The following is a 16,200-nucleotide window of genomic DNA, read 5'->3' on the forward strand; positions in this document are numbered from 1 at the left end:
GGAACAAAGAAACACAGGTTGCTTCCATCAGAGAGTGCTGAAGTACAATGTATAGGGTGCAATGTTTCATTACAATCAATGTCTTCATACAAAGATGTAAGAAATTATATCTTCAGCTGAATAAATAAAGTGATTCTCACCAATAAAATCGCTCCTTTGTCACTCTGAGTTCCTGCAGTGACTCCCATTTCTTTCCAAGATCAGTCGAAAAATATAGCTGGAAAAATGACAGATTTATTTTAAATAGTTTCAGTAAAATTGCTGCATAATGATACATGCTGGTACTGTAGATTACAAATTAGTGTCAGCTATCAATATGTCCTTTGGCGCCTAAGAACTCCTCTTTGTCATCATGTGTCACCTTTAGCTTGAGTCTGTAATCCACTTGCTAGCTTTGTAGATAGGCTCTTCCGATGGAAGGCAGTGAGGGCTTCTTATCACATGCAGAGGAGCATCTGGTGTTATCACTGGTCTGATATTCTGTGTGTTGCACAGCATCATTGCCAAAGTTGAAATCAGATGAATAAATAGCACAGATGGTGGAAAATTAGGGCTTATTCTATGATCATGAATACAGGGAGACTGCACTGTAGGAAATCACAGATGTACACACACTATTTTTCATGATGCAAATCCTGCAAATATCATTCCTCACTGGAAGATTGGCTGTGGGGAATCATCCAGAACTGTCGTAATTGAATATCATTTCCAGCCTTTCCATTTTGATACAAAATATCCTTGATGCCATTTCTTTATCCTCTGATTGCACCTTGCAACTTTGACCCTTTAAATACCACAAATAGACTTTGGTACTTTCATTCTTGAGTGGATGCTTCAGATTAGACTGGCTTGGAGGCCCAACCTTTTCAACAACATTTTTTTTAAAAATTCGGTCCCTTCTCAAAAATGGACATGGCGAAGTGAAAGAAGACACAAGTTTAAAATACTTTCACTCATCTGTTTTAAATTGAAAAAACAATTTATGAATAATTGAACAAAATTATAGGCCAAATTGGAAAACATGATAAAGGGAAAAATAAGGATTTAAAAAAATTCTTTCATGGGATGAGCACCTCGTTGACTAGGCCAGCATTTATTGCCCATCCCTAATTGCCCTCGAGGTGATGGTGAGCTGCTTTCTTGAACCGCTGCAGTCCATATGGTGCAGGTACTCTGCAGCGGTTCAAGGAGGCAGCTCACCACCTCCTTCCCAAGGGCAATTAGGGATGGGCAATAAATGCTGGCCTAGCCAGCAAGGCTCACATCCCATGAAAGAATTTTAAAAATCCTTCTCCTCTTGTTCGCGTTTCCCATCTCGCCTGTAATTTTTTTTTCATTTATTATTCATAAATTGCTTTTCCAATTTAAAACGGATGAGTGAAAGTATTTTAAACTTGTGCCTTCTTTCACTTTACCATGTCCATTTTTGAGAGGGGATCGAATTTTTAAAAAATGATTTGGCAAACAGAATGAAAGTTAAATTTTATTACGTTTCGGTTAAAATTTTAGGCAGCGCTTGTAGAACAGGACCTCTCATCTCCAAAATTCATTACAGCCTTGGTCCAAACACAGACAAAAGAGCTGAATTCCAGAGGTGTGGTGAGGTGAAAATGACTGCCCTTGTGGAACCAATGAGCCTTAGCAAAATGAATGGAAATCAGGGGAGACACTGTCCACCAGCTGGAGTAAAATCTAGCACAAAGGAAGATGGTTGTGGTTGTTGGAGGCCAAATATTTCCGTCTGAGGACATTGCTGCAGAACTCCTCAGGCTAGTGTTCCAGGCCGAATGACCATTGCTGCTTCATTAATGACCTTCCCTCCATAAATTCAGAAGTAGGGGTGTTCGCTGGTGACTGCACAATGTTCAGCACCATTCGTGAATCCTCAGGTACTGAAGCAATCTGTGCCCACATGCAGCAAGACCCGGACAACATTTAGGCTTGGGTGGATAAGTGGCAAGTATCATTCATGTAACACAAGAGCTAAGCAATGGCCATCTCTACAAGAGCAAATCTAACCATCTTCTCCAGACATTCAATGGCATTGTCATTGTTGAATACCCTACCATCAACATCCTGGGGTCTTGGCTAGACCAGTCTTATAAGTTTATAAGTACAGTGGTTACAAGAACAGGTGAGAGGCTGGAAATTCTGTGGAGATAACTCACCTCTTGACTCCCCAAAGCCTGTTCGCCAACTGCAAGGCACAAGTCAGGACTGTGATGGAATACTCTCCACTTGGCTGGATGAGTGCAGCTCCAAAAACACTCAAGGAGCTTGACACCATCCAGGCAAAGCAGTCCGCTTGATCAGCACCCGTATCCACAACTTAAACATTCATTCCCTCCACCACTAGTGCACAGTGTACACCAACTACAAGATTCACTGAAGCAACTAGCCAAGGCGCCTCCAACAACACCTTCCAAACCCACAACCTCTACCACCTAGAAGAGCAAGGACAGCAGGTGCATGAGAACACAACCACATGCCAGTTCCCTCCAAATCACACACCACCCTGACTTGGAAATATATTGCCGTCCCTTCATTGTCACTGTGTCAAAATCTTGGAACTCCCTCCCTAACAGCACTGTGGGTGACCATGTGGTCAGTACACCACATGGACTGCAGTGGTTCAAGAAGATGACTCATCACTATCTTTTCATTTGCAATACAGGATGGGGCATAATTGCTGGCCTTGCTCACATCCCATGAATGCAAAAAAAGTTTCCAAAACAGTGAAGGGTGAAATTGGTCTTTGCTCATAGGCTCACAGTGAATCAGCAGCTCATTTTACACACACTTAATGTTCCACTAAGGTCAATGTGAATGGTGGCCTGGGGTTATTAAGTAAGCACATGATCAAGTACAGCAGTGATAATCTCGCCAATTCACCTAACAAACTCTCACTAGACTCACATGAAGAATGACTGCCGAGATAAAGTATTGGAGGGCAGCTGGTGCCTGAGAAACTATGTTTCAGCAAAAGTCAGTGCAACCAGAAAAGGCCAAGACATTTTGCTGTGTGAAAAAAAAATGCTATGCAAACAAGAGACTCCTGCATTCAAGAAATACCATAAATACATGTATGTTTGTCAATATTACTGTATACGACTCTTTGACAGGCGAATTGGATGGGGACTTGGCATCTGTTGGACATAATGCAGTTAGGATGCCATCGTTGTGCTGCCTGTTTCTTTGCATGCAGGCAGTGCTAAATGCAATGTTAGCTAGCTGCACACATCAACAGAGCTCCCAAAAATGATTTGTTGGCACTACTTAAAGCTACCCTGCACCACTTAAAGGGGAAATGAATTGTGATCAGTGCTGGAAGTTTTTTGGGCGCTAAATCAGAACCACAAAAGACAGGAGAATGGCCGAACATGGGAGATACCAGACGCCCAGGTATTCCAAAACTGGGCTGGAGGTTTTAGCTGAAGGAGAGGGAAAGGGCTAGTGATGTCTTGCATATGTAGGGGAGCAGGATACCCTCCAGACACATGATGAGAAAGTTGTTGCTGCAGGCAGCCATGGAGGCCAAACTTTTTTTTATTCATTCACAGGATGTGAGCATCGCTGGCTGAGCTAGCATTTATTGCTCATCCTATGTGCCCTTGAGAAGGTGGTGGTGAGCTGCATTCTTGAACCACTGCAGTCTATGTGATGTAGGTACACCAATAGTGCTGTTAGGAAGGGAGTTCCAGGATTTTGACCCAGCAACAGTGAAGGAACGGCAATATATTTCCAAGTCAGGGTGGTGAGTGACTTGGAGGGGAACTTCCAGGTGGTGGTGTTCCCATCTATCTACTGCCTTTTTCCTTGGTTGTGGGTTTGGGAAGTGCTGTCCAAGGAGCCTTGGTGAATTCCTGCACTGCATCTTGTAGATGGTACACACAGCTGCTACTGTGCGTCAGTGGTGGAGGGAGTAAATGTTGTGGATGTGGTGCCAATCAAGCTTGCTGCTTTGTCCTGGATGATGTTAAGCTTCTTGAGTGTGTGGGAGCTGCACTCACCCAGGCAAGTGGGGAGTATTCCAACACACTCTTGACCTGTGCCTTGTAGATGGCGGACAGGCTTTGGGGAGTCAGGAGGTGAGTTACTCATCACATGATTCCTAGCCTCTGACCTGCTCTTGTAGCCACAGTATTTATATGGCTAGTCCAGTTATGTTTCTGGTCAATGGTAACCCCCAGGATTTTGATAGCGGGGGATTCAGAGATGGTAATGCCACTGAAGATCAAGGGGCGATGGTTGGATTCTCTCTTGCTGAAGGTGGCCATTGCTTAACACTTGTGTGCACGAATGTCACTTGCCACTTGTCAGCCCAAGCCTGGATATTGTACGGTCTTGCTGCATTTGGACATGAACTGCTTCAATATCTGAAGAGTCATGAATGGTGTTGAACATTGTACAATCACCAGCGAACATCCCCACTTCTAAACATAGATGGAAGGAATGTCATTGATGAAGCAGCTGAAGATGGTTGAGCCAAGGACATTACCCTGAGGAACTCCTACAGTGATGTCCTGGAGCTGAGATGACTGACTTCCAACAATCACAACCATCTTCCTTTGTGCTAGGTATGACTCCAACCAGCGGAGAGTCCCCCAAACCCGCACCCCCCCCCACCCCATCCCCCACGATTCCTATTGGCTCCAGTTTTGCAAGGGCTCCTTGATGACAATCTCAGTCAAATGCAGCCTTGATGGCATCTCACCTTACCTCACCTCGGGAGTTCCGCTATTTTGTCCACGTTAGAACCAAGGTTGTAATGAGATCAGGAGCTAAGTGGTCCTAGCAGAACCCAAACTGTGCATCAGTGAGCAGGCTATTGCTAAGCAAGTGCTGCATGATAGCATCGTTGATTACCCCTTGCATTACTTTACTGATGATCGAGAGTAGACTGATGGGGTGATAACTGGCCAGGTTGGATTTGTCCTGCTTTTTGTGTACAGGACATACCTGGGCAATTTTCCACATAGCTGGGCAGATGCCAGTGTTGTAGCTTGTACTGGAACAGCTTGGCTAGGGGTTCGGCAAGATCTGAAGCACAAGTCTTCAGTACTATTGCCTGAATATTGTCAGGGCCCAGAGCCTTTGCAGTATCTAGTGCCTTCAGCCATTTCTTCATATAACTTGGAGTCTATCGAATTGGTTGAAGACTGGTATCTGTGATGCTGGGGACCCTGGAGGAGGCCGAGATGGATCATCCACTCGGCACTTCTACTTGAAGATTGTAGCAAATGCTTCACCTTATCTTTTGCACTGATGAGCTGGTCTCCTCCATCATTGAGGATGGGATATTTGTGGAGCCTCCTCCTCCAGTGAGGCGTTTAATTGTCCACCACCATTCATGACTGGATGTGGCAGGACTGCAGAGCTTAGATCTGATCTGTTGGTTGTGGGATCATTTAGCTCTGTCTATCACTAGCTGCTTTTGTTGTTTGGCACGCAAGTAGTCCTGTGTTATAGCTTCACCAGGTTGACTTGCTCTTTTTTAAGTATGCCTGGTGCTGCTCCTGGTATGCCCTCCTGCTCTCTTAATTGAACCACAGTTGATCCCCTGGCTTGTTGGTAATGGTAGAGTGGTGCATTTGCTGGGCCATGAGATTACAGATTGTGTTTGAGTACAATTCTGCTGCTTCTGATGGCCCACAGCGCCTCATGGATGCCCAGTCTTGAGTTGCTAGATCTGTCTGAAATCTGCATTTAGCACAGTAGTGCCACACAACACAATGGAGAGTATCCTCCATGTGAAGGCAGGACTTTGTCTCCACAATAATTGTGCGGTGGTCACTCCTACCGATAATGTCATGGACAGATGTAACTGCAGCAGACAGGTTGGTGAGGATGAGGTCAAGTATGTTTTTCCCTCTTGCTGGTTCCCTCACCACCTGCCGCAAACCCAGTCAAATAGCTATGTCATTTAGGACTCGGCCAGCTTGGTCAGTAGTGGTGCTACTGAGCCACTCTTAGTGATGGACGTTGGAGTTCCTCACCCAGAGTATGTTCTGCACCCTTGCAGGGCCAGTGGTGTTCAACATGGAGGAGCACTGATTTGTTAGCTAGGTAGGGTGGTGATCAGTAGGACGTTTCCTTGCCCATGTTTGACCTGATATCATGAGACCTCACGGGGTCTGGAGTCGATGTTGAGGACCCCCAGGGCAACTCCCTTCCGACTGTATATCACTGTGCTGCCACCTCTGCTGGGTCTGTCCTGCTGGTGGGACAGAACATACCCAGGGATGGAGATGGTGGTATCTGGGACATTATCTGTAAGGTATGATTCTGTGAGGATGACTATGTCAGGTGGTTGCTTGGCTAGTCTGTGAGACAGATCTCCCAATTTTGGCACTAGCCCTCAGCTGTTAGTAAGGAGGACGTTGCAGGGTTGACAGGGCTGAGATTGCCATTGTCGTTTACGGTGGTCCATCAGGTTTCATTCTTTTTTTGTGACTTTGTAACGGTTTGATACAACTAAGTGGCTTGCTAGGCCATTGCTGTGGGAGTGACATGTAGGCCAGACGAGGTAAGGACTACAGATGTCCTTCCCTAAAGGACATTAGTGAACCAGATGGGTTTTTACAACAATGGTCATCATTAGACTTTTAATTCCAGATTTTTATTGAATTCAAATTCCACCATCTGCCTTGGAGGGATTCGAACCCGGGTCCCCAGAGCATTACCCTGGGTCTCTGGATTACTAGTCCAGTGACAATACCACTACACCTCCGCATCCCCCAACAAAATGCCAGGAGTCTTGCCCCAAGGACCTGGATACAATGTTACAAGAATTTTAATGGCCTCACACGCAACACTGGCCTCAGCCACTGCTCAAATCATCACAATTCCAACATTCACCTACCAGCAAGCAGTCTGAAATCATGATTCATACTTAACAGTCTTGCTCCCCATGCCAACCTATGCCCCTCTACACACCAATGGCCCTCACACACTCCATGCCAACCTATGGCACTTCTATAGCCATTTCACCAAGTGTATGCACTGTGTATAACCAATGAACCCTATCGTAACAATGGCATCTGTGGAAAAGCTTTCTTTAAAAAAACTGCCTTTACTGTAGCCCTTTAAAAGTGTCAATCAACCAAACCTTAAAAATATCAAGAGAAGAAATTATAAGCATTGACACCTCTTTAACTTGTTTAAATATTGTGCAATTGACATAATAGATCTAAGAGAAAGTGCCCTTAATCAGGCAATGGGCCGGAATTTTATGGCCTTGGCATGGTGGGGAGGGGGCAGTTTAAAATGTGGCAAGCCATTCTAAACACCATTGACTTTGGCGGAACATAAAATCCCGCTGCAGTAAAATTCCACCCATGTTTTCCCTTGGATGCAGCTATTTCAATAGAATAATGTATGTCTGTACTCTCAGCCAAGAATGCATCATGAGGCTTGGCTCCTCAGCTTTTCACCTGATACTTGGTGGCAATGACTGTTGTCATGATGGCAAGATTTTGCAGCATGCCACATACCACCATGGATCTTGAGACCCACTCAACTGAGTTCTGCAGGCTCCTTACAGCGTGGTCCAGGCAGTGAATCATTAGCTTCAGCACATCAATTGTCTGATCTATTATCGTTTTTCTGGCAGCATATTCTTAATGTATGCATTTTCTCCCATGTGTGAGTTGTGAACCACAATCATAAACCATATTGTCAGAGGGTAGTCCTCGTCATCCAGTAGCCACGATTTGGTTTGCGTAGTGGCTAAAATACAGCTGACACAATGTACTGTTGCAAAATTAAGGCATCATGACTGCTGCCAGGATGACCTGCATAATTCACACTATCACACCAGTTAGGCTGAGGGAGTAGAATCTCTTTATGCAAGTAGTCAATGGCACCCTGCAACACACAGAAGCCTGTAATCCTAGTGAAGCCACATGGTCATTCTTCCTGCTTCTCTCTGGGAAGAGGAAATGAAATTAGTTTAGCTCTGTTTGAATAGAGAGCCTCACTGACCATCCTTACACAACAGTGAATGGCAAACTACGAGACATTGCTAATATCTCCCGCAACAGCCAAGGATGTAGCCAGATACATAAGGAGACAGATAGGTAAATGTTAATAGCTTTGATCACCTTCACAGTCACAGGAAATGCCTTTGTCCTCCTTGAAGGTTCAAGTTATGGCTGCAGCTGTTGGCAGATTTCTGCAAGGACCTACTAATGATGTGCACAAATCTCACAATTGTTCCCTGAACACTCTGGATGAATACGGCCTCCTGCAGAGAGGTTCAGGCAGGAAAATTGTTCCCTAAACACTTTGGATGGATAGATATGACCTCCTGCTGAGAACCATTCTCTCCCTCCTCCTTCTTCCTCTTCTAGCAGCATCACACACACCTAAACACAAGACTTATAGGTTTTCTATAATGCACACTATGACAACCAAATAAAAGTGTTGTTGTGAAAAGCGGAATGTGCAATGACGTGAGTGTGTCATCACATCCTATTGGCATCTATTGCTGAGAAAATAATGTTTGTTTACAGCTTCAAGAGAAATTAAAGTAAACACATTAGGCTTTGGTACAAAATTAACCTGTGGTACCTACTACTACAGAAGCTGTCCCTAGTGGCAATAATTAAGTAGAATTTGCAGAAAGGGCTGTTCACTGTGCTGGGACTAAGCTATAGCTTACCAACATAGGGAGCAATATTCCTCTGAGTTAAGTGCCTGCACAACAAAAGTACAGACAAATAAAGGTTGCATGCAATGGTAGGACTCCCAATACTATAATTCTTTCTCACTAAGTATTGGATAAAATTTTAATTTATAATTTTTCTCCACCTTCCTCCCTCATAATTTGGCACTGAGCTTCCAGCTCCAGAAATGAGGGCTATGCTTGCCAACTCTCGTTGAACACATTCTGGGTGTCATCACATGACTTTATATCTTCAATTACACTCCCATCATTGGTGAACAGATACTTCCATCCTCGCAGACCACCACCTCCTCATGCTAATTGGAACTTGAAAATTCATTACCTGATTAGATATCAAACAGCCATTTTCCCCCATCATCAATATTTTATAACCAATAAACAAAAGCATTCAAAAATAATGGGAAACAATATATATTTTTAATGCTTGCAGCAGTGTCCTGGAGTCTGGAGATGAATCTTTAATTCCTGAAGACTCTAGGACAATCCTGGAGGGTTGGCAACCCTAGTGAGTGTTAGCGGTGTTTTTGCACTAGAGAAGAAAGGATCCAGTGTTTGGCCATACTTACCCGAGCCTCCTTGCTGTACACAAGCAATTTATCTTCTTCTTTGGGGTGAAAAACCAATGTCTCCAGAGAGAAGAAGATCTGCTGTTTTTGAAAGTTGGCTCCCTCATCCATGCTCACAAAGAGACTCTGATCACGATCATTCATCGATGAACTGACAAGGATTATCTTAAATAGAATAAAAAGAAAACTGATCATTTTTTTGTATCAATAAAAACTATGTATTCAGTGAAGAGCTAATTTTCCAACTTGTAACATCAACGAAGAGCTTCAACAATGCATCCACATATTGGAAATTGGGCATGCACTGTGCATGATTTTCCAACCATGACTGCCAGAAAATTATTTGTAATGCAATCTGAATTTCAGACATGTGCCACCAGAGGGTGAAGTTCCACGTCAGAACTGTACTGCTGAAAAACTTCCCTATCTAGCACAGGGCATAAGAATGATCTAACATGATGCTTTGCCTGTACTTAAGGCCATCGTGGATTAACAATGTCAGGAGGCAAGGGATGTGGGACAGAAACAACTTGCATTTATACAGTGCCTTTAAGATACCAAAACGTTCTAAGATGCTTCACAGGAGCGATTATCATACAAAACTTTGGCACCAAACCACATAAAGAGATATTAGTGTAATTGATCAAAAGTTTGGTCAAAGAACTAGGTTTTAAGGAGCTTCTTAAAGGAGGTGGTAGAGGTAGTAAGACATGGGGATTTAGGGAAGGAATTCTGGAGCTTAGGGCCTCAACAGCTGAAGGTATGGCTACCAATAGTGGAGGAAAGAAAATCAGGAAGATGCAAGAGGCCAGAATTGCAGGCATAAAGATAGCTTGGAGAGTCGTTCGGTTGGAAGAATTGAAAGCAAGAATGAGAATTTTTAAATTGAACAGGAACCCATGTAGATCAGCAAGCAAGGGGTGATGTGTGAATGGGACTTGGTATAAACTTGGATTTTGGCAGTAGAGTTTTGGATGAGCTCAAGATTACAGAGGGTGGAAGGTGGAAGACCTGCTAGGAATGCAGCATGTCTAACAAAGAAAGCATACATTTGGGTTCATGATGAGATGGGATTTCAGCTTCGATCTAAGTTTGTGGCCTCACTTTTCTATTTCGTGGATCTACTTGAGTCAAGAAATACCCTAGATGAAAGAACAGGCAATAGATCCATTCCTAGACTTACATCAAAGCAATTCTGAAACAAGCATTAGTAACTCTCTCTCTGCTTGATTTTAACCTATTCAAAACTCAGCCCACTCGCACAGAGTTAAAATCGGGCCCTCTTTCTTTCCCACCCTACATGAGAAAGAGTTGGCACAGTCCTCATTAAATTCTAAAATTGTTACAGCTGAAATTGGGAGCTCAGCGTGAGGGAAATTGTAAGCTTGAACTTCCAACAATCCATAGTGAATGATCAGGAGGTTAGAAACAGACCAAGGGAGATTCCCCAACTCCAGTTTGCTGGCATTGCGCATGTGTGAACGTTGATAGGGGCAGGATTTGGCCTACCTTTGATACGGCAGGATTGGGCCCACTTATGATACGGGCAGGATTAGGCTCACCTTTGAGGTCCTCCCAAAAATGAACAGTCCACCAGAAGTCACTATCCAGGGTCAGACACTGACTGGGCATGTTAGGAAGGAGCCATACCCCAGCAAAAGGCAATATCTTCAGGACACAATAAAGGAATGGGGAATGAGTGCACTAAATAAAATATCCTGAAATTTTGGCGGGGTTCTCTCAATCTCCCTCCTTGTCTTTCTTCTTCCAAAGTCACAGCAAGCGATTTGGAAATCACCGTGGAAATTTCAGGAAATTTTATTTACTGTAGATTGCTTCTAAAAGTGAAAAAAACTGAAAACGCCAAAGAGCTGTATTAGACTCGATAACACTAGGCAAAGACTTCTTCCCAGTCTCCAGTTTTTAATATCAGGGAATAGATTTTCAAAAAAATTCAAAACTAAATTTGGGAAGATTTGAATATATTGCAAAATAACTGTTCTATTTTCTGCAGAAGTCCAGCAGCACAGACTGTTACTGAAGTCAATGTCTTCCCATCTGTGCTGCAAGCCTTAGGTACCTCTCTGTGTCTGGTGTGAGACCATTTCACTGATGCTGATCAGAAGCACCTGCATCCTCTAGTATAATTTACAATTAAACAAACAGCTTTGACAGGATTCTGGAGTGCTGGTTGAGGTTATTAAAAGCACTCAAAGTAGCCTTCACACTGAAAGAGCCTTAAAGTTGTCTGCTTTATTAATCTTATTGATAAATCACTCATCTGAGACAATGCCCTTTAAACAAAAGCAAATAGAATCTGCTCTGTAAAAGCACAACTATCCATATGGAATACTAATTCTCGAAATCTACCCAGTAATTTATTGGGCATTAAGTAGCACACTGTGAAAAGTGCAATTTGCTACCAAGCTCAGAAGAATGTCTTTCACATATTGAAGACTGCACAAATCCATCAGTTCATTTATAGCATTCTCTCAGAGGGCTTCAGTCTATACAAAATATGAAGACTGTAAATAGTCTTGATTGTGGAGAAATGTAATTAAGCTTAAATTAAAGCATTTTATCACCTCCAGAATTCCATACATCTACAAATTACTGGCTGCTTGTTTCATTTATCTCATTGAAAGGGATTAACGTCTTACTTAATATTCACAATAGGCAATAGAAGTCCAAACTGAATTCACTATAGATGTTTACAGCAGGTACCATGAACTCTTACCTAGAGTGTTCCGCCTTTGTTCCCTTCATGAGTTCTACTTGTTACTATAAAATGACCCAGTGACAAGATGGAGCAGCCTGTGAACTTCTCCAAAGATAATGATGGTAATTTATGATTGACAGAAATAGGGAAGTATCATTTAAGTAGGTTGGAACAGCAAGGTTTTCCCTCTCCCTGATCTGACCTAATTATTTGCAGCCTGATTAACAGGCAAAAAAAAAATGCGCCAACCAAAGTAAGCATCAAACAATTTGACTTACACCTCTCCCTTTCTGGACACACTTTGTTTCAAATGAACACAAAGCATTATATGATTATTTCCTGTGCTGATGGGTATAGGCTAAATTCAATCAGCACAAGCTTGAGTCCATACCACCATCATTCAAAAATCAATCAGGAAAATGCATACCAATTTTCCGCGGGGATGTAATACAAATTAATGCCAGATGAAACAGTTACTTATAATCACAGGGAAGTCAGCAGAGACCACCCTAAGCAAGGCAATGATGAACTACAACATAACAATAACTTTTTCCCATGGCAGGATATTAAAATTACAGCATTACGAGTTTACATAGCCAGTTTCCATTATAACTGCGGACAAAGGAATTAGTAATGGACACTATGGACAGAAAGCACATGCAGATGAATATTTTTAATATATGATAGCTGTCAACTTGAAGGCAAGCTTTTGTCCAGTTTCAATTTCCAGTTTGCACTTACTTTGTGTATTAAATTTATGCTTGATGCCTATTCTGCTGCCATATGAATAACACAAGAAAAATTTGATTGCTCCAATGTCAATAAAATTAGTTATTTCTTAATGGTAAGTTCTATTCATTAATTTTAAGCTTTCTCAAGCTAACACATTGTGAATATTCCAAAAGTGAAGCAACCAGCAAACAGCAAATTATTGTTGCTGTATAGCCCCAGCTGTACAGGTGTGACATATTGGCTGACACATTGTTGAGCACATTATAAATGACTTAATTTCAACAGGAGGAACTAAAACAAACAAGTAGCACTATAAACACAAACACAGCCTCCTAGTAGCAGAAATAAGGCACACCAAAAGGTATCCTCAAAGGAAGTAAAAACAATAGTAACCTCAGGGTAAATTTATTTTTGGTGCCAATATTTGTAGCTTGTAAGATAAGTTTTGTAAATGTATATGCTGGAAACTGGATTCAGGTCACCAATGTTAACTATTATAAAGCTAGGAGAGAGAATGGATCACTGATTAAGACCAAGTGAAGATTTATTAGAACTGTAATCTAATCCTTTACCATGCTGGCATCTCCTAATGGGAGTCATCCTGATAGAAACCTCAAATCAGTTTGTACCATAAAAGCAGAACATGAAAGACTGGAAAAGAAGAATTTTTAATCTGTCCGGCCAAATCGTGCATTATATATTTTCACCAGATGAAGAACTGTCACTATTCTAAAAATCTAACTTTTCGCAGCATCAACTGATATGCAGAACAAGTATGAGTTTGAAAGGGTATATAACCATAGGACATTGTAGGAGTTTTTGACTTTTTACTTGAGTCTAGGGGTCATCAGGATAATGCAAGACCCTGCTCAGATGAGCAACAGCAAGATATTGGCCAAGCATGTGCTTTGTCAATCAGGAGTATAGAGTTGCCCTTGGACCCCCATCAATCAGAATATTTCCTCTCAGAAAGCTGTTAAATTTAATTATCCTTTCCCAGTCTATCCAAGGGGCATTTTTGCACTGAAGGTATAATTGGTATCAGAATAGGCAAAATCCATCACATGCTCCTCTGGAGTAGTGGATTACTTTTGCTAAATAAACACACAAAGCACTTAATCCAGATTACATTTCTACATATATCATAACAATTCATTTCCTCGATTGAACCTTTAATCTTCTTATGCATACATGTGCAGTAACAAAAGATGCAAACTTTGGTAAAAATCGCATTTTACACAAACTGAAAATTTCAAGTTCTGTTGCAGAATTTAATCAACTACAGTACAAGAATTTCAAATACAGTTCCTGAGACAGAAACCCGGATCCATATTAAAAGGCCCAATAAAGTCTTATGAAAAAAAAAAGTCTTACTATACTCCATACATTCTCCCTTATTCTGGAATGTGTGCTTTATGCATGACTTGCATTTATATGGAACCTTTAAGATAGAAAAACACCCCAAAGTATTTCACAGAGGCACAGTCAAAAAGACAGACGCTAAATCAAAAAAGGAGCTTTTAGGATGGGTGACTATATAGCTTTGTCAAAGAAGATGGATTTTAAGGAGGGTCTTGAGGGAAGTGGAGAGGCAGTGGAATTCAGGAATGGAATTTCAGTGTGTCTGATCTAAGCAGTTTTAAGGCATGATTGCCAATGATGATGAGTAGGGAAAGGAACATAAGCAAAAGAACATAGCAAATTTGAAAGGGAGTAGGAGGTTGTAAGCCTCGAGTATGTTAAGGTGTAGAAGCAATTAAAGTCAAGTGGGGTTTAAGAAAAAGGGTGTTTTTTTTTAAAAACTTGAGACATTTGGGCATCTGGAGCTAATGTAGGTTAGTGAAAAGACGGGGTGATGGGTTAAGACAGTGCAGGATAGGATACAGGCAGCAGACTTTTATAAGAGCTGAAATGGAGATGGGAGGCCAGTCAGAAGAGAATTGGAACAGTCAGGCCTGCAGGGAATAAAAGGATGGAATTTCAATGTCTGGTATCCAGTCCCTCGCCTTACATTACATCCAAATACCTCCCACCACATCATTACTTCTAACTGGTGCATTACAGTGTTTGACCTTTAAATATATGTCTTGCACAGCTGTAAAAGAAACTTCCTGAATATGCAAGAATAACTTTGCAAGATTCCATTAATAATACTGAGCAATCAAATCAATATTTGATTTAAAAATATTTCCAAATTTAAAAATTGTTTTCATTTCAACAAAAAGGCAAATCGCAGACTGGCGAATACACAAGCAGAAAGCCTGGTCTCTTATTTTTCTAACTTGCATGCTCAAAAGGCAAGGACATTAGAAGGTCTTATCATGAATAATTCACAATGCTATTAATTTGCACAATGTTTATACTGACTTTTATATTGAACCATTATTTTAAAAAATCTTACAGCAAAATGTTTAAAAGCAATGTGCAGAATTATTTAATGCAACCTATTGGAGAGTTATGAAACAGGTTAGCTCATTAGGGCTTCTCACTCAAGTCCTGGGTTTGAATCCACTTCAGACGGTGCAAATCTCCTCTACTTTCTGCTGACTGCAAGGATCCTTTAGGCACCTTTAATTTAGTCTTCAGAGAATGAGAGTGTAAAGCACAAAACCACTTGCAGCTTAACACTAAATTGTCAATCAGAACAGGGGATGTGGATCAAAGGCCGAAAAATGGTTTTGAGGTACAGATCCACCATGATCTAATTGAATGGTGGAAGAGGCTCCAGGGCTGAATGGGATACTGTCCCTATGTTTCATTCAGAAAGAACACAAAGTTGTTGCCATGAATGGAAATGATACAGAGCACATAAGTTAATGTTCTTTTGAGATTGGGAGCTATGCCTATTGCTGGACTAGAGTTGTTGGGGGCTAAATCAGGAATGCTTGGATTACTAACAAGACAATCAAAGTTCTGTCGAAGGGTCATGAGGACTCGAAACGTCAACTCTTTTCTTCTCCGCCGATGCTGCCAGACCTGCTGAGTTTTTCCAGGTAATTCTGTTTTTGAAACGTTATTTATTGTCTATGGACCTGCTCATCTTGTCCAATCTGTGAAGCACGGGATTATGCATCGTGCACATGTGAATGTTTTGGTCATCTTTAGTTACTGCTGTTGAAAGTTTTGCATTTTAAGTTGTCCACCCTGTGTCAAGGAATTGACCATTTGCAAATGTTGCCCTGTTATTTGTAACAATCACACAAAGTCTCAGCTGGTTCTTCAATATGTCTTTAAAATAGAACAACCTTGATTAACAAGGACAAATTTGAATTATCTCTACCCTTCCTTTGACCATACTTTTACTATTTGCTCATTAAAAAAAACGCTTTTCGATTCTCTTTTATGTTAGGTGCTAATATATTCTTGGACTCCCTTTTTGTCCCCATCATTCCCTTTTCAGATTGCCTCTGTACTTACTGTATTCAGGCCAGTTCTCTAATGTACCTTAAATTTGTTATAAATCTCCTTTTGTTTCATTTTCATCTCTATACCCTTAG

At 41.6% G+C, this 16,200-nt stretch overlaps 1 protein-coding gene across 2 annotated transcripts in view; it reads right to left on the reverse strand.

Moving 5' to 3' along the window:
- Positions 1–16,200, reverse strand: part of sorcs2 (sortilin-related VPS10 domain containing receptor 2) — a 698,208-nt gene that overhangs the window by 209,170 nt on the left and 472,838 nt on the right. For both annotated transcript variants that reach the window (XM_041197348.1, XM_041197339.1), the window contains exons 4-5: positions 9,253–9,417; positions 141–217 (exon numbers count right to left, since the gene is read on the reverse strand). In XM_041197348.1, the coding sequence (XP_041053282.1) occupies positions 141–217; positions 9,253–9,417 (242 nt within the window). The remainder of the gene's footprint in view (positions 1–140; positions 218–9,252; positions 9,418–16,200) is intronic.

This window comes from Carcharodon carcharias, chromosome 1 (assembly GCF_017639515.1).
Source record: "Carcharodon carcharias isolate sCarCar2 chromosome 1, sCarCar2.pri, whole genome shotgun sequence".
Classification (NCBI taxonomy): domain Eukaryota; kingdom Metazoa; phylum Chordata; class Chondrichthyes; order Lamniformes; family Lamnidae; genus Carcharodon; species Carcharodon carcharias.